This window comes from Eleginops maclovinus, chromosome 5 (assembly GCF_036324505.1).
Source record: "Eleginops maclovinus isolate JMC-PN-2008 ecotype Puerto Natales chromosome 5, JC_Emac_rtc_rv5, whole genome shotgun sequence".
NCBI lineage: Eukaryota > Metazoa > Chordata > Actinopteri > Perciformes > Eleginopidae > Eleginops > Eleginops maclovinus.
In genome coordinates, this window is record NC_086353.1 from 19025711 (window position 1) to 19049871 (window position 24161).

Sequence of the window (24161 nt, forward strand, 5' to 3'; positions counted from 1 at the left end):
TGATCAACCCTTCAATTACTGATTGTCGATTTCAAATAACACTTTGTTCTATCAAAGCTTTGAAAAGAACATACAGGTTTATGTAGGTAATTGACAGTTTACCTTCATGTAATTGTTTCTGTGTTGTATTTGACATTGTACAAGAACAATTAAGGCACATTATGCACATCAATTCACTGTACTAAAGTACAATAAGTATGGCCATTTTCTGCTACTTTATACTATAACTGAAGTTATGACACAAAGAGTGATATGATATTATTTAAAATACAAGACATTTTAAAAGATTTCGTCAGTGGTTTCCAGAATGTGTTAGCTCTGTTGGGTGCTCCTTGTCACATTTGTAATTCTCTCAACTTTCAATTAAAAAAAACATACCAGGGTTATATACATGCCTTATAAGCACTGTTTCCTTATGATTAAGAAAAATGAAGAAGTTATGGAAAAAAAATATGATTAAGTTGGGCAACTAAAACCCTTTTCGTAAATTGACGATAAGATCATAGTTATTGTTATTTAGTTGACAAATGCTAAAGGGGCCCTAATATGATATGTTTTCTTTCTTCCCTGTAGTGTGTTTTATAGTTTTGTTGCAAGTAAATGGTCCGCAAAGGTTATCATCCCAAAGTTCCCTCCAGATGGAGTTTCTCTCCCACACACTCCCCCCCTCTGCCTGATACGCCTCCATTTGACTTCTTTATTTACTTCTGTAACATAGTGACATTACTATGTCAAAATTGTGCTTCTATTGGCTTGCGCTCCAACACATTGTACGTGGTATGCTAAGGAGTGGGACATTCCGAACACATCTCTAAGCGGTTGACCAATCAAAACAGGGCCTGTCAGCTAACCAATCAGAGCAGCCTGGGCTTTAGTTTCAGACAGAGGGGGAAAAGAGGTGCTGCAGCATAGGCAGTATGAGGAGAATATAGCACATTTTGAACATGAAAGCATGTAAACATTTCATTGTAGAGGCACAAATGATAAGTATGAACTTAAAAAAGAGCTTATGTGTCCTCTATTTCTATGATGGGACATTAAAGACAGCCTTTAGCAATAAAGTCTGACACAATTTACACCCATCAAGCATTCCAACTTGTACTCACAGAGGACAAACTCCTTCCTGTACTGGGAGTGAACTTTGGCAATGATGTAAATCAAGATGTGCGGAATGTCTCACTTTGACTGTGTCTATAGAACTAGGGCTACAATAAGGAACCATATTATTATTTTTACTATAGCGCCAGCATTAAAAAATAGCTCTAAGGCTTAGTGAGTTGAGCCCTAAGGCGCTATGCTCTGTTGAGAGATAATGACATATAGGCAGAAACCAGCCTATCTGACTGATCACTGTACATTATATCAGCCAGAATAAATGCTATTTCCTGCCTATTATGGTTGCTATGCAGAAGGTTGTGTTGATTCATCTAACACAAAGACTCGATGTACTGATGTGCAATTCAGGGCTTTCAAACCCATAGGTCTTTCCAGTGCTGTATTTTCCCAGAGGAATAGAGAACTGGATTTTCACATCCTAATATGATCAAAAACTGCCCTTAATCCTTATTTAGTCAAATTTGAAAAATATACTATTAACCCATTTGCTATAAGTGAGGAGAAAACAAAGCAATACGTAACCGTCTGCAAGTTTGAGGTCAGTCTTGCATTTTTGAAACAATAGAAGTATTAAGCCTTTTTTTGTGAAACAAGAACTCGCAGTAATTGGTGGACTATGAAATATTAGCGTGGATAATCCTCTCTGTATCACTGAGAACATGTTTAACAGTATGGTCCTGGGCAGTCGTCAACGAAAAGTATGACGAAAAATGTTCGTCAACAACCTCTTTTTACATGACTGAGACGAGACGATGACGAGATAAAAATAGATTGTTGATAATAAAAACTATGAACAAATCTATATTTTGTTTTCGTTGACGAGAGGAGACGGGACTAAAATGTTAATGGTGGACTATCCGACATTCAAATTGCTGGATATTTTATTTTCCACTTCACTCACTCCCGCTCGCTCTACCATGCACACGTACCTGCAGCGCCACGCCCCTCTCTCTCTCTCTCTCCTAAAGGGATAGGCGCTCTGCCTCTGTATGACCCTTATAGCAGAACACCAGATATCACAGTGTTAAGAGGGTGAAATGTTGCTTTACGAATTTCAACACTTAATACTGTCAACTTGATTCCAATTTCAGATACCTGTATTTGCCTAACTAAACTAGTTTATATAGAGAAAAACATTTTGACTAAAAGTTGACTAAAATGTAATGATTTTTCATCGACTAAAACTAGACTAAAACTATAAAGGATAAAAAGGACTAACATGTGACTAAAACTAATAACCATTTTAGTCCAAAGACTGAGACTAAATCTAAAATAGCTGCCAAAATAAACACTGGTCCTCGGTCAAATCGGGCTTGTCAGTTCTTGAAGACCGTAACTCGATTAAAGAACCAAGGGCAGGCCACATCCAGATGGCAATGAACCCTGAGCATTAAACAAAGACGTTCAGTTTTAACTGAATTTAATTGTGGAAAACATAATTGTATTTATTAGGCATTATAGACAATGTTTGACAGCAACTGAGCTGTAATCATTGTTTAACCAATTTACCAAAAGATAAATATGCACTTCACTGTCCAGTTCCTATATTCAAAGTCCCCGTAGAGAATTGTAGAGTTGTACATTTATCCTCTTACTCCAAACATTAGTCTTAAATGTTTAGAAAGTTTATAAATGTAGGAACTTTAATGCACCTTCTTAGGAAAGATTTCATTTTGGAGGCCCTATTGAGTATTTGCTTATGCGAAGTACATCAATATTTTCAGCCGAAGACGTTGTCTGTATCGTATCTTTAAAAAGATACAGATGTTGAAAACATCTGTTTTATTTTAACCTATATATAGGACGTATGCATTGTTTGCATTTATTTGTAACTAATAGGGATGCAGCGATACATCGGCGAGACAGCGGCATCGGCCAATGTTAACCATATTTACCACCATTGACACATCGGTAAATAAGGTGACATGCGCCGATGCCAGTCGACAATATCTGTTTTCTTCGGTGACCGGAAGAAATCACATTAGTGTCGTTGTATTTAAATTTGACGGACAAAATCATTTTCAAGGATTGGAACTGTGACTGTGGGTCTGCCGTACCTTTAAAGTCATTGGACTTCTGCTCTCCTCTCCTCTGTGAGGATCTGCTGCTGCAGGCTCCTCACAGAGGAGCTGTTTACGTAACACAGGACTTCCGCCCTGTGTAACAGGTGTCTGGAGGATTGGTAAATGAAATCCATCATTCAACGTTATTGGGAGGTCTTCATTTATATTTGTGATTTACTTTGTTGTGCTGCTGCTACTCCGAAACTTACTACGCTCCCTCAAATTCTGTCTTGCTTATTCTACCCATGCACACGTCACACACATATCCCCAATTCCCTCTCTTAAAGGGATAGGCTGCCATAGTCTGCATTATGCTACTATTACAGTAGAGTAAAACATCGGCTTTGGCAAAATTGTTATTCAAAACATCGACATCGGCATTGATTGACATTTTTTCGGTGCATCCCTAGTAACTGACATCAATTAATCCGTTGAAGATTCTTGACAATACCACAGAGGCATAGTTTAAACCACAGAAAAAGAGACTGCATACTCGAATGAAGTGCAGTCGAATAAAGTGTCTTTTATTTGGAAATTAGTTACTATTTTAGCCCTTTTGGGCTCCTTTGTCTCAAGGTCAAAGGTTTCCCTGATTCCTGAAATAAGGTGTCTCATGTAGTCATGTAGTTTGTTTATAGCCAAACTTTAGCTTTTTGCGTATTTGTATTGTATTTATATTTGAATTATTACAACAATGGTGTTAATATGAGGAGATTATCCTGCTGAAAAAATGTATAAGAATCCTGAATGTGTGTTTTCCAAAGATTATATTTTCTGCAAATTTCAAAAAATACAACTGAGAAATCCCTTTTTTTTTGTCAAAGGAGTCCTTGCGATGCTTACTTCCAGGTCTGCCTACAAAAATACATCAACAGAACTTTTGTAAGAACCAAACTCTTGCCTTTTAGACACAGTGCAATGAAACCACTGGCTCATCCTGCAGCCTTGCCACTGCCAATGGAAACCTTTCATTTGTCATTCTGACATCTCCTCTAAGTCAGCTCATTTTCCTATTCACATTAGCTCACTTGTGCATGGTAGAAGTCAGGGGGGTTAAAATATATCTTGCTCCAAGTCCGAGAGCATATACAGTATTTTCCTGCTGTCTGCACCAAATATATCGAAATTCTCTAATCAAGAAATCTTAGCATATGCATTATGGTGACTAGATGATGAAGGCCCGTCTGGCACTCGTACTTATCCATGTCATGCCAAAAACAACATATGCTTCTCTGCCTTTTATGAAGTCTTTTCTCAGGCAGTGTTACACAGAGTCAAAGTGGTATAGTTCTCCACCCTTGCTTGAATTCGGGATCAATCTCAGTGCAGCACCCCACCCCCCTAAATCCCACAAAATGCTTGGAAATGTAGCTGTCCAACTCATTATTGTGCTTTGTGATCATAGCAACTACGGTGTCTCAGAGGCATTCGGAAAAAAGAGAAATCTCTTTTTCTGAAACCTATTCACGCTGAAGAGCATAAGAAGCAAGCTCTGACAAAAAAAAGGAACTGAGGCTGAAATAGGTATCATCTTCACTTTCCTTGTGACTGCAAATCGAAATGGGAGTTATGCCACCGTTGTGGCTGGGTGCTTTTATCCCCACAGAGGGAAATATTTGTAAAATCCAAGGCCCATGAATGCAGCTTTGACAGTGAAAAGAGGAAGGCAAATTGAACCCTGTAAATGCTGTAATATTCTACTTGAAGGCGGATTTGGTGGTTACTAGTGATGATGGATTCATGTGGAGTTTCTAGGGACTAGGCTGGCTAACAGGCTCATTCCCACTGTTAAATTATTAAAGCCCATGGGTTCAGGAACATCCACATGTTTTTGCACTCGTCATATTTTATTTCATAGCAGTGATCGGGAGAGAATTAATTATTAACAGTGCCGAGTCCCCGGACATTTTCCAATGGGTCTTTTTCGTTGGCAGCTCCAGATGATTGCTTAACCTTCTTTTGTTGTATTGCCAGCAATTTTACTCTCACCCACAGTAGCTGTATATTTACAGTACAGTACATGCATGCATATGATTGTTCTTTCATCCTGGGGTGGGATATTGCATTCTTTTTATCAGTGCAAAATCATTTGACATCAATCGAGCAATATCCCGGTAATATTTAGTCTGTTTAATTACCAATTACATTTCCAGTAAACTTTGCTTTTGTCACATTTATCTGAATTTGCCTTTATCGCCCCCTGCTCAGATCTACTGACTACGGCTCCACATACGACAGAATGAACGACAAAGTGGGATCAAAGACTGTCCTGAGTTACCTGTATGTCTGTCCAACTAACAAGAGAAAGGTAAGATGTTGCATGTTTTTTAGTGATTTGATAAGATTGTCCCACACATGTTTAAAGTTAAAGATGCATGGAGTACGAGTGTTTAAAGAGGCTGTAAGAGGCTAACATCCCTGTGTGCGATCCAGAGGGATTTTCTCTCCCACAAACTCCCCCCCCCCCCTGCCTGAAAGGCCTCCATTGGACTCCTTTGTTTACTACACTAACACAGTGACATCGCTACATAACACTCGCTCTTCTATTGGCGACACATTGTACATGATTTACTTAAGGGGCCGGAGATTTCCAACACCTCTCTTCACTGTTGACCAATCACAATGAAACCAGCCAGCCAGCTAACTAGTCACAGCATATTGGGCTCTGGTTTCGGACAGAGGGTGAAAAGAGGTGCTGCGGCATAGGCAGTATGGGAAATTGACTTTATGCTTAGTTTGCCATATGAACTTTAAATCCACAATTTCTCAAACAGACTTAACCCTGCTTCCCTTAACTGGCTGTGACAGCAAACTAACTTTTAGAAAATATGATGCACATATATTCGCTGACCTGATGGACATTGTATTAATTTATGGTATTGCCCCCTACCAGCAATAGGATGTTTCTGACAACCAAATGTAAAGACAAATTTTAAGATTTTCAGGGTCCCAAAAAGGGACGGAAAGAAATACGAGCATTGCCAGATGCCTACCATCTGCCGACATCTTTAATCTGCCTGAGAGTTCCGTCAATTATTTTGCTTTTTTTTTTACATTCAATGTGTCGTTCTCAGTTTGTGGTTCGCACTGCATTTTCTACCATCTGCCTCAATTTAATGTTAAACGTAAGTCAACTAAATATTTGGCTAAGGACTTGTTATGGAAAATCACTTCCAGCTTCCGCATTAGCTGAATTGAATTGTGCAGCTGATCCATAAATGGTAATATTCATTCCTTCAGCACATACAGTTAAGGTTTTCGAAACATTCTGAATCCTTTTCTGTACTATATTCACAACTCGCAGTAAATCCAATTTGCCCTCGTGCCTTGAACACCACGGCTTGTGCTTCTAGCAAAAGTTTCACAGACAAGTGGAATTGTAGCCAAGAGGTCGACCCGCTATAAGCAGCTTCGTTAAAGTAAAGTAGGAGTCTAGTCTCCATCTGTAGACTATACTAGCCCCATGGCTGTTTCCAATAATAGTTTTCCAATTGAAATACTGTATGTCAGAATCAGCAGTATCGCATAAAACTAATTGGCTCAGCTCATGTTTGCGTCCTACTGCCAAATACGACAGATTGTTTGCATATGGAGGAGATGAAGTTTACACAGCGTTAAACTGATGTGTTCCTCTGGAGATGCAGAGCGGAACACATTTTACTTTTAATAGGGAGCTATAGGCAATTAGGCAATTATATGAAATAAGGAGTCATTATTTTTTCTATTTTTATAACCAAAGAGTCGCCTACAAATATATTACTTATTGCTACTAATAATTGCTTCACCAATATCTCCATGTTCAAATCACATAACTCACCTCTTCACAACTGCTTTGAATATGTTAATAATGTTGTGTTTTGTATATTTTAAGTGTGTTGTCTTAGTAATTAATACATTTTTTCCCCTTAAAGTGTCTAAGACTACCTTAAAAAAAACAATTAATGTGTTATTTTTATTATTATTATTATTATTATTATTATTATTATTATTATTGTTATTATTATTGTTATTATTTTTATTATTTTTATTATTATTATTATTATTATTATTATTATTATTATTATTATTATTATTATTATTTCAACAATAGATATTTCCAGAACTTAAAATATATTTACTTTTCACATAACTTTTAGTGAAACCTTTAAAGGTTCCTTTATCCAAAACATAGAATACACAGTAATCATCCATGAGATGTAATTCAGGTTTTCTAATTAAAATGTATTTGAAACGTCTTGTGAGCCAACTATTTAATGTATTAAACATTCTGTGATTACAGATGAAACTTGAAATATTTTCACTTGCAGTTGAGTTTGTGTCCACTTTCCAGATGTAATTATCTTCATTAGTAATTATGATAGCCACTTTAATAAAATCCACAAGTCAGTTAGTCTTGCTTTGAAGCATATAAACAGTCAGAATGTTTATTTCATTACTTGTTTGTTCTGGTGAGTTAAGTGTAGATGTTTATACGGAATAGGATTAGGGCCACATTATCAAAAATATGTTTCTTTTTCATTTCTGATTAAAACAAAAATAGATTTCTGGCTTTTTTTCTCGTAATTCAGACTACAGTCTCAGAATTAAAGAAAAATTTAAAAACAGTGTTGGTCTGATCTCAAAAGAATCTGACATATTGCCCTAATCATCTACCGTAAGTTTAAATATCACATTATCTTTTTTTTCCTATCCAGCCCTATGCCATTTGTTACAAATTTGCCTCAGGGAGCTTTACAGTACAGTTTATGACCCCTTTAGTCTAGACCCCAGCGTCCACTAAGAAAATACTCCCGCAAAAAATCTCAATTAACAAATAAGACATTTTAAAGGAACACTAAGAGGAGCGACCCCCTTACCCTTTAAGGGCAGACATGCAATAGATACCATTTGTACTGAATAAACAAGTCTGCATACATGTTTTCTTTTCTCCAGAACAAATCTGAAAATGAATACAAAAGTAGAAAAAAGAGGCCAGGTTCAGTGATCCATGAACACGTCTGACATCAGTAAATTAATTTGGCCATGAACAAGCTATCGTATAATAGATTTGCAAGTTTTCATTAAAAATAATCATTTTGTCCAGCTTGACCTACCTGGTGAGACAAAGGTTGAATAAATAAGAAATCTGCATTGCATCAACGCCTTACAGAAAACAAAGCACGACTCCCGAGACTTGTGCAGGTGCTTGGGTCCGTCAGCCATTATTTTTCCAAGGCCGGGCCAAGGTACTGACCCTGGATACGTTTGCATGCCTCATGACTGCTAAGCTAAACCAAGATCATAGCGTCGAACAGATCATAGCCAACACTGATTACTCCTCATGACTCACTCCCTGCCTGTCTTATGTGCAGAACATGTAATTCTACATCAAGGGCATAGCAGGCATGTACTCCCTAAGGTTCTCCCTGTGACTAATGTGAGGTATTTGTTTTTTGTTACTTAAGTTATATAAGATTAGAAACAGGGGTTCTTTAAAAATGTATTCCGTTACAATTACTTGTGTAATCAAGTTCCAAATATACAGGAAATGCAACCTGATGACTTGATGTTACATTTGGATTAACTCAATATCAAATGCATTGCCAATAAATAAAAGACAAATAACAAAAATATATTTTTACCTAAGTATATTATGTAAGAGAACAGAGCCTTAAAAAAGGAGAAACCAATATATTTAGAATCAAAAATGTGTCCTCTGCTCATTTATCCATAGGAAAACCTGCCTGTGATTAAGCACATTCAGGCTGTACCCTTTAAGCCGCCAATGAAACACATGAGCACATAATACAGTTAAAACCGCATAAATGAAATCTATGCTATCAGAGAATGCTCCATTTTAGATACATACATACAGTTAACCTCATACACAAAATGTTATGAACAAAAAAGTTCACCTACTGAATTAAGAAAGAACAAATAAACCAAAGAAAAAGTGAAAACAATAAAGCATATTCAGGCAGTAGTCAACAGTACAGTTCACACAGAGGAATAAAATGTACTCCTCCTGGTAATCCAACTTTTTTACAAATGTTACAGTAATCTGATGACGTCTTTTTAAACTTTAAGCAAAACATTTTCCTTTTTATGTTTCCTGATTACGCAATCCTTTTACATGTAATGCATCACTCCCCAAGCCTGATTAGGTAGACTTTCCAACACGTAAAGGACGAAAAAGAGAAGTCACGTACCAAAGTATATACTACATTTAAATAACACAGCACAGTTCTTATATCAGTTTCACAGAAATACATTTGAGTGAGTCATTGGAGCCAAGAACTAGTAACAATCTCAGAAGCATATGGTTGACCTCTGGCTCTGCCAATGGGGCCGATTCTCCATCCGCACCCTTATCTCTGATCTAATTATCTCGATTTACTATCCCGTAGATGGATGAAAGTTTTCCTGTCTGCTGGCAACACTCCTTTGTAGCCTCCTTACATCTTGAGTGGCCTTATTTAGCATACGCCTGTTCTTCCGGATAAAAAGAACCGTCCGGATGCCTAATCACTCACTGTAAGATATAATCTCCTGCTACTCTTTGAAACATTCCTTTCAACCACAACAGAAGAATCGTTAAACTTTCACTGCGACAGATTCTGTACAATTTTGCCTCTTAAATTGTCCAACGGAAAAAAAGTGGAAGCTGTGACCTTTTGCAATGCCACATTATAGATTTGAATGATAGTAATGGCATTTAGCGCAAGGCCTCTGAAAATGACACCTCCATGAATCTTCTCCACTTCGTTCTGATGTCTTTTTCCGAAGCGCTCAGTCCTTGAACGCTTTGATTGAACGGCCGGTAGATTGGGTTAATTTAAAAGTAAAGACATGCACATTTAAAATACCATGGGGCGGGGGTCCGTTAGAGACAGTGAAAACATGATAGCTGGATGTGGGTGATTAAGTCTTGATCCATGGTTAATGAGCATGTTGCAGAGATGACTCTGTTAAAACCTCACGTCAAAGGCAGACTAAAGCGTAATTGATCTGCCATGACGCTATTCATTTGCCGCGGGGTGTCTCTTTCCTTCTGCCTCTGATCCACACCTCCGCTAACCTCATGATCCAACATATACCGGCTTCTATCTCCGTGCTCCAGCTTATGCACAGCTCAACATCAGGCTGATAAAACACAACGGTTATCCCATCAACCCATATTGATTTCGTATTGAAACCCTCCTCACTCGCCCGGTTCCTCACAACGGCTATGCGCTTGCTGTGAGGAAAATCTTAATCAGCCCCTGCTATACGGCAATCGGTAGCTACCTGTGATTTTGGAACTGAGTATTTATTTTTGAGGGTTATTGTTTTAGTAGGCAGGAGAGAAATTAGCCACAGCTCCTTTTCCCGCCTTTGTATTGGCTGTAAATTGGTTGTGGGTTCTTTGTAATCGCACAGGCGACAGGCAGAAACTGCCTTGTTACAATAATGTGTAAGGTAGGGGAATAATGTGGCTGTTTTCACACTTACATGGTGGTAAATGATTGAAGAGAATGTGACAAAAATGTCTGGGCCCCATTCCCAATATTATAAGAGAACATTTTGAGCCTTCCTGAATAAGGCCAGAGAAAAGATGAGCTAGAATCAATCTGATTGTAAGATTTTGTTATACAGTGAGCATAGAAAGGGGAAATAACACTCATGACTGAGTAGAAGGCTTGAGTAGCAATAGTAGATTGTTATATCAAATGTGCTCTTCAATGCATTCCTTATCCTTATAACTTTCTATTTAACTGAAAGTCCTGATATCTGTCTCAAAAATAAGTCAAATCTTTTTTTCCCTCATTCACAACAAATCTGCCCTCACTATAGTATTATCGAATAGTATTTTATAGGATAGTATTACTTCTAAAAAAATTACATCTGACAAGATCCAAAGACACTGGCGGATATCAGGAGGTCTTGGCACTGCACAGTGACAGGTAATGAATGGTAAGATTTGGGAGCCAGGGCCAATGAGGAATCCGGCTTGAGAATGTGCTGCCTGTTTATTGGTGCTTAATGAAAAACAATTTATCTAAATCACCATCAGGGAGGGTTTCTGGGTAAAGCTCTGGAAAAGGGGCTAGCTTTTCTGTCAGTGACAAATGTGCTGCTGTTTTTCCAATTCAAATCGAATTGACGTGAAAAAACAGCCTTTTGGGCCTCAAGAGCAGCCTAGACCCACCATCCCAAGTCCTAGTGATGTAGTGTAAGCTTTTAAATACTCAAGAACAAGACACAAACTTTTAAAGATGCCACAGTCCATATTTTTATATTGATAATAGAACCTTGGATTAAGTGTGATACAGTATCAAGGGGTTAGTAGGGACAAACTCAGAGTTATTACTCTCCTCAGCTCAACAATGATCCCTGTCCACCAACAAATAGCAGTGAGATAACATTAGCCGCTACCCAGCTAAGCTAAGCTAGATAGGTCTAACAGCTAGCAGCGACGCAGATGGCTCTCTTACTTTTGATTATAATCTTGAAAATATAAAACATATACAATTTAAATGAACACTACTAATGACTTACTGTATATGTGATCATGTTAAACCTTTTATCAACCACTTACCTACACATTGCAAAATATTCCATAAAATTGTTTTTTTTCTCATCATCTGAAATTATGTAATGTTCTAAATATAAACACTGTGATTCAAAAGAGTAAACCTCTCAACTTATTCCCACACATCCTCTATTTGAGAAATTCCTGTGACCTAATGATATGCTTCCACAAAGACTCCAAATGTCATTAGTTTGAGGAAATATGCATTGTGCAATGCGTGTTCTTATTGAATTCTGTAATTCTATTTAACTGTGATAGCTCTGTCAGAAATATTCAAGCATGAAATTAGGGCTTCTTCCAGTGCGCTGCTGTTAAATTTGAAATTACATTTTATTGGAAGAAGGAATACTAAGAAATGACATACTAAAGGAAATGCTGATAAGGAAATAGCATTGTATATGCAGGTTCATGCAAGGCTCCATTTGTTTGTATAATAATTACTAGACTTCAAGCTCCGGCACATTTCTTTTGTGTATAAGGACAATTTATTGTATGTTTTTGTTGAGCCCACATGTGCTCGTTTTGTTTTGTTTCCGGTGTACAAACTGCGGTGAACAACTTTGATCTTTTTTTGGAGAGAGGTCATGAAAAACTCAAAGTCTTCACCTCAGAGTGCACAGGAAGAGCCTCAGAGCCATGGCAACAGGAGCACAAGAGTCTTGAAATGAAGTTGGCTATACAGAGGAGCAGTTTGCCAAGAATAAGCCTGGTGTGTGCCAGAAAGCAACCTTTCCTGCTGACACTGCTCCTGCCTCTAACGTCTTTCTCTTCCCTTCTCATCTCCTTGTCTTTCCACCTCTCGCCCTTCAATCCCTCCCTCCCCCGTCTACAAAACCTCATACCCTCGCATGTGTGCACACTCTCCTTCTCCTCCTTCTTTCCTACCTCTCAGATTATGGTGTTGACAGATCCAGAGTTTGAAAGCAGCGTACTCATCAGCTCTGACGAGGGAGCCAGTTTCCAGAAGTATCGCCTCACCTTCTACGTCCTGAGCCTTTTATTCCACCACACAGAAGAAGACTGGGCCTTGGCCTACAGCCACGACCAAAAGGTGAGATGAGATTGATGTTGAGGTCATTTCTTTTTTTCTGCATACTTTCCTCTCCCTTCGTGTTGCCCACTATACATATTCAATAAAGCCTATTTAGATAATTACCTAATAGTAGGGCATTCATCCATTGGCTAGAAATGAATTCTAAAATAGTGGTATGAGCCTTTCTTTACCCTGAATAAATGGACCTCTTTTAGAATATATTATCATATTTTACTTGGAGAAATTCTGGTTCTCTGACCTGCTCCCATCTACAATGTAAATGCCAAGATAAACTAAAACCTTCTCCACTGTTCCATTCTAAATTATTATAATGAGTAATTAATGAAAATGATCAATTAATGGACTGCATTTACAGTATATAGAATTGTTCAGTTTTTGCGGCCCCTCAAAGTGCTTTTATATTTAAATGTCAGCATTCCCCCTATTCACACACATTCATAGGAGCCACCTGCTCAAGAAGACTAACATTTGCATTGTTTGCCGTCAGTCATAACATGAGGTTCAGTATTTTGCCCAAGGTTACATCGACATGTTGCCTGCATGGGCTTGGAGTCAATCCACTGACCTTCCAATCGGTAGACCACCACTTATTCTCATCACCACAGTCGCACCTATCGCGAAACTCAAACTCAAAACTCAAAAGGAAATGTTTTACTGAGAAAAAAGGTGCAAGACTACAAAGATCCAGGCTGGCAAATAAAGTAGTAAAGGGCTTAGTCGGCTAAGGTTTGAACGCATGAAAGCTAAGGCATATGACAGAAGACAATCTGGCAGCAAACTAGTGGGAGGTAACTGAGTCGAAGAATCTGGTCTTATATGTTTTCCTACCCACTATTCCTTTACGAAAAAATTCATAAGGTTAAGGAAAGAGGTGAAGGAAAATTCAGTTGTCACTGCCTATCCCCATTCAAACAGCAACAAAGAAACCCCTCACAACTCAGTAAACTCATGGAACTTTTAACACAATGCTTTGGCAGGTTATGAATATGAGATAGAAAGTGTTAAATGAACAATGTAACTTACATGATCAGCATTTCTCGGTCATGATGGGTTGTTTCTGTGAGCGGTCGAATGGTGCGTCACTTTAAATGTTGCGGCCAGAGGTATTGTGGGACAACATTATCACATTTTGCAAAGGAGGGTCCAGTGTATCCTAAGCTAAAGGAGATTAAAAAGGAAACATTGAAGCTCCTTCCTGTATCATCAAGAGAATTTATACATTTCTTATAATGGTTTCCCCTGAGGTACTTCAGGGTCATTTCACTCAGTTAGGAACCCATCGTAAACAATTGACAAATTGACCGCAACCTTCGTAAATATACTGGGGTGTTAATATAGGAATGAGCAGGAGAAGTTAATCTAGTGATGGGAGGTCAGACAAATGACATAACACCAACATGGTAAAAAGAATAAGAATTATATGTATAAAAAGTTCAACTTGAAGCCATGAGAGTCCCTTTGTTGCCTGAACAGAGCAGAGACCATCATGTCACTGTAGTTCAATACAAGTTTTTTGCATGCTACATTAGCCAAAAACGCCACGGCCCTTAAATGATTCTCATCCTCCGCTTCACTTCCATCACCTTCACTGGGCTTTGTCACACAGTATGGAGCTCTGCACAACATCTTCACACAGTGATCTAAGATTTTCCCCAAGCAAAAAGTCTTCCATTAAGGTCAATGACGGTGACCCGAAACCAAAGCCAACCGGCTGCGGGGTAGGGGACGTGGAGCAGGAGGGAGATGATTGGTGAACAGTGGTGGCTGTATCAAACCTGTCAGCGATGAAGCTTTGAAAAGGTTTGCACCACATGAGCAAATGTCAGTGTTATTCTCGGCCGAATGGATTTACAGCACCTAAGATGTACAGGGTCGGGAGGGTCACCTAAAATGTATTGTTACAATAACTAGTTACATGAAAAAAAAACTGTAATCAGCAAACTAATCTGAGTATGAAAATATAATAATAATGGAACTTGATTACTTTGCATTATTTTTGGATTACTTCAATATCAAATGCAATGCAAATAAATACAAGAGAGAGGAAATATCAATAAGATATGTTGTAGTATTATGTAAGACAACATAACAATGTAACCTTAGAAAGAAGAAGCTAGGATATTTAGTATAACAAAAATGGATGCATAGGAAAACCTGCCTTTCGTTAAAGGTCCCATATTGGGGCCATTTTTACTGATCATAATTCCAATTTTGAGGTTTACTAGAATAGATTTACATTGTTCAATATTCCAAAATCACTTAGGTTTTCTCAGCATCTCTGTATAGTATCTCTATTCACTCTGTCTTAACGCCTTGTCGGAGCTACTTTCACCCCCCCCCCCCCCCCCCATCAGCCCTAGGGGGCCTTTAAGTAAATTCAGCGGTCCATGAGCAGGGCCCCATTCAGAGACCTAAGGTGGTGGCGAAGTCTTTGGGTACATAGGTTCACCTCCTGAAATAAAAAAAAAAAGAACAATTAACCAAAGAAAGTGAAAAACCATAACGCAAATTCAGGCAGTACGTGCACAGATACACACTTAAAGTATTAGCCTACAGACCAGTGTAGTTTACAAAGAAGAAATACAATCTTCCCCTTTTAAAACAAACACAATATGCTCTTTGTCAGTTTTTTTTAGTAATAATGTAATCCCCAATTGTTGGTTATGTAACATTGACCTGATTACATCTTTGTTAATGCAACTGTAAGGTAATACAGCTACCTTTTTGATTACGTAATCCTGTTACATGTAATCCCAAAGCTTGTGCATCAATGGGTAAAAACACAAACATTATAGTTAGAAAAAGAAATACAAGTTCAGAAATAAATTAACCTGTAGGTGTTTTTTTTTTTAATTGGATATTAAGCGTTTATCATTGTGATTAAATGTGTTGTATTAAGTTGAAGTTCTTGCTTATTGGAATTTTCTCACATCAAACTTCAAAATGTGATTTCAACACATTTAGCATAAGGTCAACAAAAGCAAAACAATCATAAGGATATTGACTTTCGCTATACTGCTTGTGCTCCATAATTAAAACGCATCATGAACATATTGCTCTTGCTGCTGCTGCTGCTGCTGCTATTTTAGACTGTTAGAGTAACTAATAAGAAGAACAAGTAAGTCAGGTTCAAGAAATCCCTGTGAAGTCTGGGTAGGAGTAAGAAAGTTGTTGTCTGCCTTTATTCAAGATACAATAAAATAATTCTGATGGATTGCAAGAAGTAAATCTACTTATAAGTCATTGCTGTTATATTATTCTAAATCAGTCTTCTCCTTATGTTAATTAAAAACAGCCCACAGCATCTTGTAGCTCTAAAAATTACAGCATATATGAGATGTGCCTGACTCGCCCATGAAAAAGACTCAAAGATCAATGATCTCGTTGATTAAATACATCTCAGTCATAAAGGTGGGAAAACACATCAGGCAGCAGAGAGGTCGGTTCAAGGAGTCACATGCAGCAGAACTTGGCAACTTATATTTCACGATATATATTATATTTCAAGTCAGTGCGAGCAAAGAAGATTCCAGGTATTTTGAGTTAGCATCGCAAGGGGTCCCTGGATAAAGCGCAATTGGATTACCCCATTGGTTTTCAGTTGTGTAAACTTGTGTAAAATCTCAAAATGATGTCGTAGAAGAAATCTTGCAAATCTCTTCAGATTTTGTTACCACAGACCTTATTTAAGGCTTCTAAACTGAAATTGCTGAACCACTTTAATGGAATCATCATTTCGACACTTTAGCACCAATAGCAAAATGGGACAGGCATAATTATCACCTCTGCTACACCAATTTTCTTTCAACTCCTGAATATGTTATCCTGATCCACCTCCCAGGGCTGTTGTTGCTAAAAGAGAATATGCTCTTCATCTAGCTAGTTGAAAGAGGTTTACACAGATATTATTGCTTGCTTAATTTGACTGAATTTCCCTCGCAGGCCTCGGCACTTCATCTCAACTGTTGAGCCGGAAGCAAGGAGGTTTAATGTGCTCATTTTCAGCTTGTAACTGGCTAATATTTTTCAGAATAGTTCACTCAGATTTTAATCAGCTGTGAGTTGGTGCTTAGCCGTGCTTAACGGTAGCCCTGAGGATTTAACTTTAAAGCAAGAGTGAAACTCTTTAGACATCGGAATGCATGTCAGAACAAATCGATAGAAATTTTTGCTGTAATTTTGATTTTCTTTTATGCCATCATTAATTTTTCAAAATGATTAACATTCAGGTCAGACCCCTCCTTGACTAAATGGATATATTTTTAGAGTCAGAACTCCTGATGACCTATTCTTGACTGTGAGGGGTTTATGGAGACGATTACTCATTGATGCAGTCCCAAGCTGGCTTCTGAGAATAATGCCAATGTTGGTGCTGCCAAGTGAGTGAGTTATGCAAGCAGCTTGACAAAGTAGAGGGTATAATCTTCACACAGAGAATAAATACGAGTTGTATTTTTTTTGTTATTCCCTATGAACCATCTGAGTACTTTACACTTGGTGCTAGGGCATCTTGCCTAAATTAATTTTTCCTTTTTGACAAAAGCCCAGACAAGTACAGGCTGTTATTTTTTTCATTTCTTCGCAGATTCTTGAGAGATTTTCTTGCCTTATAGCTAATGTTTTTATTGGTAGATATTAATTAGCATTCAAGTTATAATGCAGATGAATACATCTCTCCAAACAAAATGTAACAAGATAAATATTTCCCATTGTGGAACTTCAGGAATTTGTAAACACAACGTTTCTATCACGGCAATAATTATTAACGCTGCTGCTTACGCCTCAGCAAACTTGTGAGACAAGGTTGTGACTCTCTAATGGACTGTGCAGTAATTACTGTAACTAATCTCATAATTATATCAGAGACAGGGCTGTGCAATGTAATCAAATGTTGTTTCCAATCAGCTATTTCTTTGTCTTGACCTCATAGTGAAATAAAGCTTTTATTTGCTATTAATGATTGTTATGTTATTACTTTCATTACGATCCCCATATTGCTTGTGTTTGTTATTTACAAGAACTTTAGTGTGTTAGTATTATATTTCGATAAAGTTGTGATTGGAGGTTAAAAATAAGAATTGTCAATTGTTCACAAATCTGTTTTCAAAAAGACCTAAAATCCGCAATGAGTCAACCTCTAAAAAATATATAATTCTTCACTTCCAATCATACAACTTGACGGCAACTTTAATTCAGCTGTCAAGTGAGTGGTTGTGCATCGAAGGGTCAGCACAAATTAGCTCAAAGTTGCCAAAATGTAAACTTTGCCAAAATGTAGCCATTCTTAGGTAAATGCTAAGTCAGAATGTTATCCTTCTGATATAGGCAGTAATCATTTATCCAATTCACTGTAAGAGACATTTATTTTCAAGCAAAAATGTTGTGTCTCCTTAGGCCGAGTACAATAAAAAAATATATATATATTCTGGATAACTTTAAGAAAGAGACAGGAGAAAAAGAACTCAGTTCAATGTGTTTACTCGCAAAAAAAAACAAAAAAAAAAACAGGATACAATGCTTCCTAAAACTTAAACAGACGTAGATATGTGTCCCCAAATTCCTCAGAAATCAAACAATGGATTTGTAACTGTACTGCCTTTGTTCCCAAAATATGAAGGATCCTGTGATGGATACCTAGATATCCGTACCAACATTTTTAGCAACACCTCATTGAATTTCCTGACATTTCATTACAAAACTCAGGGGAAAAAGATATACAGATCCTTTTAGAGAAATCGATTTGAGTTCATAAACCCAAAGTGTTGGACCATCATTGACATCTACACAGGCAGAGTGGCTTTCGGGATGGCAGTCCAAAATCTGTTGTCTCTGAGCCATAGCCTTCAGTGACTATTATGATGACATCATGTAAAACTGGTTGAATGGCTCTTTGACATCCAGTCATTTATTTCCCCCTTTCTAGCTTGCTTTACATCTGTATAATATTCATAGCACTTTGAAAGATTTGTTTTCAGCTATTATACAGATACATCTATATCGAACATTTTCTGGAATTGTGCTCATCTCCAAAAAAATGTGCCTGTCAGTCTGAACAGAGGTTTGCTGCACCTGCACGTAAAAGCACAAAATGTACCACCGTCTGTTAAAGTCTAAAGAAACACAAATTTAGACCTGACAAACCAACATTCCCAATCCTTACACTCCTCTCGAACCCCAAGATACAAATAAATAAACTTGCATTCTTTAGAAACAAAGAGAACCACCAGTGTATATTCAAACTGCGAGTGTTGAGTTTAATGAGGACAGGGGCTTACAGGGTTCAGCTCCAACCTAATAAAGAGCCATCCGCACGGACATGAAGTGCATATTCAGTGCTTCGCTGCAATTACATTACCTAGGATGTTACACAATAAACCAAAGGTCCAGGCAAACATTTAATTTGTGTGTTTGTGTATCCACTGGAAGTGCGACAATCCATTAAGGCAAAGCCTGCTGTAGCAAGGAGTTAGTGTCTCAGTGGCCGCTGTTGCATTATTCGTCTGAATTTTAACAGGTCTGAATTTGAACACACATAGGATACAACCAAAGCTCTCCACGGCACTGACTTGGAAACCTTCTACAGATGGAAGGATTAATGTCATTAGGCAGGTGATTGATGGCTCAGAGTCAAACAGTAATAATATAATAGATCATGACTAAATGATCACAGAGTGAGCTGTCTTTGCCATGATAATTCTAGATGGTAGAATCATGTCTTGAAAAGAAGAGAAAAAGGCAGATACGTCGGGTTCAAAATAAATTATGGGAAAATGCATATTCACTATCAAACGGTCTGCTCAAAGGAACACTGTAATAAGCCCGATGATAGGAGTAGCATGTAAGGGGGAGGTACATCTGTGAGAATGCACATATGAAAACTTTACCATGTAAACTTGAGAAAGGGCAGATAACGAGAGATGGCACCAGGTCAAGCATGGCTGGATTCATCAGGAACTGTTTGATTGTGGTTTTGTTGCATCTTCCATGATGAAACAGGGAAAGCTCTGAAATCAAAGGGAAATTATGGATACAGTGAAGCACTGACGGCTACATGCCAAGGAGAGGCAGGCAGAACAGATGGAGTGACTTGTTCTGATGGAATAGTAGATATGTATTGTCACTCCGTTGTCAAAACAGCAGATGGAGGTGTGCTGCCAACCAAATAGCAGAGTGAATCAGCTGCAAGAAGAAACTTTTTTTGTACCTGGTCGCCCTCGCCAAAGATTATACTTCAGACATCCATCTTATTGGACAGTGGGCTGATGTGCTTTATGTTGGTACATTTTCATGCTGATATAAGTTTCATTTAGCAGTCACCCAAGGCTGGATTTTCAAGCGGACCGTACAAGTCCAAGGTCTGACTGTATTTCAATTGATTTGGCCAGTATAATTTCTCCAGCCACAAAATGGACAATATTAGGAAAGCTATCTAATATGGTGTGCCCGTATTGAAAACCATGTGCATTGACACAAACAGTACCAGCTCCATTAGCTTGATTAACTGTAACTTTAAACTGTCTGCAGATAGTATTTCAGATAGAACTGCTTGAAACCCTAACCCTTAAAAGAAAAAACTGGGTCGATTAAAAAAATACTAATTGATTTACAAACCTTGAGTTTTGTTGCGAATGGGGGTAGATTCTTTACGACCAACAACGACTGCAGTGTTACAAACCCTACTTGTTTCTGGCTTGTAAGGAACAGTGGTAGAAAAGATTTAACAATTTTCCTGATGAACGACCCAAAAAGAGCATTACTGTGCAGCCATACTGTACCTTAATGTGCAGTTGGCAGATTTAGTAAACACCCTGCGTCCTCTAAAGATGCTCAGAATTCTCAACCCTCAAGGAAGTTCCTTTGATATTTAAACATCCCCTTGTATCCTTTCCATGTTGTATGCATGGCCAGTGCTCTCCTCCAGCCGTGTGGGCCAGTCAATCCTCTTTTAGCTCTTCACAGAAAGAAAATAATAGCTGTCAGGTACGGGAGACAGAGAGAAAAGAGGCTGAAGGTGAGGCGACTGTTAGCAGGTATCTGTGTGTGAGGTGTTTTGAGGAGGATGGCCGTTAGATAAAGGTAGGGATGATTGAACCGAGGGAAGAGATTGAACCAATAAATAAGAACAAATGAAGATTGATGGATCGTGCCTAAAGTCTGATTAAATAACTCATTTCTACGTGTTATCAAGGCCTTGTTGTCATCCTCTGATGGCGTGGCAGGTGAATATATATGAGTTCATCTGTCTGTTGGCTTGTTTATCCGCACGTTTGTCGGCCTGCTGTGTATTCCTTCATTTTCAGCATAGCCAACCCCTGTATGACACACTAAGTTAACATCACTTCTATCACATCGACAGAGGTAAGGGAGAACACTTGAGCAGTTTGCATATTTCTGCACTGTTGGGGGCGGGGGCTGATGTGACAATTTATATCGTTGGCTCCTCCTGTGTCTGCGGCAACTGGCAGTAGGATGGATGCAGGGGTCTTTCTATGAGCTGTTCTCTCACAGCGAGGAGTCAAGGCTGATGTGTTTGGGCTACGAGTAATTATGACATTCAGTTTAGTCACCGTCATCTCACAAGCAAGCCTGTCAGTGTGTGGAAACACGTGGCAACATCATTTACCAAAGCCTTGACTTGAAAGCTCTTGTCAGTGCTGTAAGCAGTTTGCGCTGCTGCTAACCATTATCCTCTTGACTTTCATAACATTGTTTTTATATAAATTTATTTAAAAGGTACATTAATATAGGCACTGTTACATTTAAATTGGGTGCCACCAACGCAGTGCATACTGTATATATACGACCTCTAGCTCTAGCTAATTGGCTGGCCTTCTCCATTTTAAGGCTGTTTGATAAAAAAAATACTCATATTACAACAGCATAAAACAGGCATAAAAACGGACAAAAACTGACACAAGCAAGCAGCTTGGAGATGTGATGGATAATGCTTTTATTGCATAGTTGATACATTGGACATCTGACTATGCCTTCAACCCAGGCTAACGTGTCTTGTACTTCCTCTAGCTCACTTTTGTCAGTGTAATTGTTACACACACTGTTTTCCTGTTAGTCAAAGTGTCTTGGTGTGTCTGCTTAAATATTTATGAAGCTTGCAAATTATGGACCTACAGCAAGTGGAGGGACTTCTGTACTCTGAGTTTGTCATTCAGATGTTGCTTCTGCTCATGCCCAGTGCCATGAGGGTATTACATGTTGCCTGGAATGAAACGCTGCCTGAAAGACTAAAATCAGGGAACAAAGGTCTCTGTATCCGTAAACACCACTGATCACAAGAGAGTCAGTAGATGACTGCTTGCATTGTACTGACGTGACTATGTTTACTGTAGGTTTTGGACCGTTAAAGAGGCCATATTCTTTCTGATCTTTTTAAACCTGAAAATGATCATGATATTTTCTCTTTAAAGAAACAATTCATGAAAATGTTAAAACCAAAATAATAACGCACAACAATGCAAGTTCACCCTTTCAAAACGCCAAATGACCCCTTAATTCTTATGAAATGCCAGACATTAGAATTGGAGTGTGTAAAATACTAATAACAACAATAACCTAAATATACAAAAAAGATATGTAATAATAAATGTTGGGTCTTTGGGAACAGAAATTGCACTTCAGCAAAGATTTGGCAATAACATTGGCAGTTTTTCCTGCATTTAGGTATACCTAACCCTCTGGCTATATGTGTTGAAATATTTCTTGTCCTATGATGCTTGGATTGTCAATGGTCAACAAAACTAGTTGTAAAAATCAGAGCTAACATGTCTGAGTCTCAATTTTTCTGTTTTGGAATCCAGCCCTGGTAACAATGTTTCTGTTGATATAAGTTGATTATACAATATGAATTAATCCACATAACTCCCATTCGTTCAGTTCTAACAGTGGTAAACAAATCCTCATGCTTTGTTAATTCCTGTGTTGTACTTGAGGAATGAATCATTACATTGTTGATTCAAGGGCTATTTTTCCTTTAATACATTCTATTTGCAGTGTTGTCACGGTTTATTTTGGAATGTTTGACTAACCTCGAACACAATCAAACAAAAGCCATTTTTAGCAACATTGTATGAAACCCTTTCTTTTTTTAAATCTAATGTTCCCTCAGGATGTGACCTGTTTGTTTATTATCACCCGAAGACTTGCATATTATGACATAAGTAATTTACTAATTGGAGTGTGAAATGAGAGGGCGTCTTACATTATGAAATGCCATTGCACAATGAGGGAGGAGAGGATCAAAGATTTATGGTTCAAAAGTGCTGTGTTGCCAGAAAAAAAATCTCGGTGTAATTTCCTCCTCCTCCCATGCTCACATACTCTCATCCCCATTTCCCTTTTTCTTTCACAATCCCCTTAATGATCGTAACAGGCCTCTGAGCCAATAAATCTCAACAGTAGGGAATCTAAGTGTCTCATCATTATGCAGCCTCCACCTATCCGCTTAAAGAGCATCCATGTAAGGCCCCAAGGACAGCAGTGGCACTTGTTTAAATCCAATCTCATTTCAGTGAGCTCTTCATCACTTTTTTCCCCTCCTGCACCTAATCACGTCCCAGTGCCATATTGTTGTCTTATGTGTAATGGGGATGAGCTCAATTACTCTTCCGCTTGACTAATGGTGATGACTGAGTTAAGTTGACTGAATCATTTTCAGTTCAGGTAATGTTGTTGCTGGCAAATTCCCCTCTGAATAAGTTATTTCTTCTTCAGGGAGTCTTCCAAGAGGATTTTGTTTTGATATTTGACAAATAACACCTTGACATGAAGGAGGAATGTACATCTGTCTATGTTGTTGAATAAATGCATTTACAAAGCCATACATTCATGGTAGGCTATAGGACATAAATTGTTAGACAACTAAATTGTGCATTATTGTTGTAGTAATACATTTCCACTCTCATCTTAAATTTGTTCAGCAGTTTATTCATTTATTCTGTAGTTGTGCCAATTGATGGCTGTATCCGTTGAGTTGGAGAAACAGTCGACCAATCAAAGCATAGAAGGTGAGATTAACAATGGTGACATCATCTTCCTGCCATATCGCTTACAAGTTTATTTATACTTGTCCAATTTGAAAATGTTAAATGCACTGCTTGGCAGGTCTTCGTAACCTAGAAACAGAATATGTCATCCAACTTCCAAAACAACCTACAATCATATCCATTTTTATATAAAACGCTCTTTGGCGCCATGCTAGGTGGCAGCCTGTTGCAGCAGCTCCCTGTGATTTATTGATATATTTGTCTTTTTTTTCTACTTTTAATCTTTGATATAGCTGTTTTACTTCACATATTTATTCAGGCTTTGGACAGCCATAGCCACGTTCTTTTTCAAACATTCTCTGGTCATTTTTCTGTTA

The 24161-nt window shown here is 38.1% G+C and overlaps 1 protein-coding gene across 1 annotated transcript in view; it reads left to right on the forward strand.

Moving 5' to 3' along the window:
- Nucleotides 1-24161, forward strand: part of sorcs3a (sortilin related VPS10 domain containing receptor 3a) — a 220516-nt gene that overhangs the window by 108506 nt on the left and 87849 nt on the right. Inside the window, exons 3-4 of the mRNA XM_063884714.1 lie at nt 5388-5487; nt 12623-12781. Of these exons, the coding sequence (XP_063740784.1) occupies nt 5388-5487; nt 12623-12781 (259 nt within the window). The remainder of the gene's footprint in view (nt 1-5387; nt 5488-12622; nt 12782-24161) is intronic.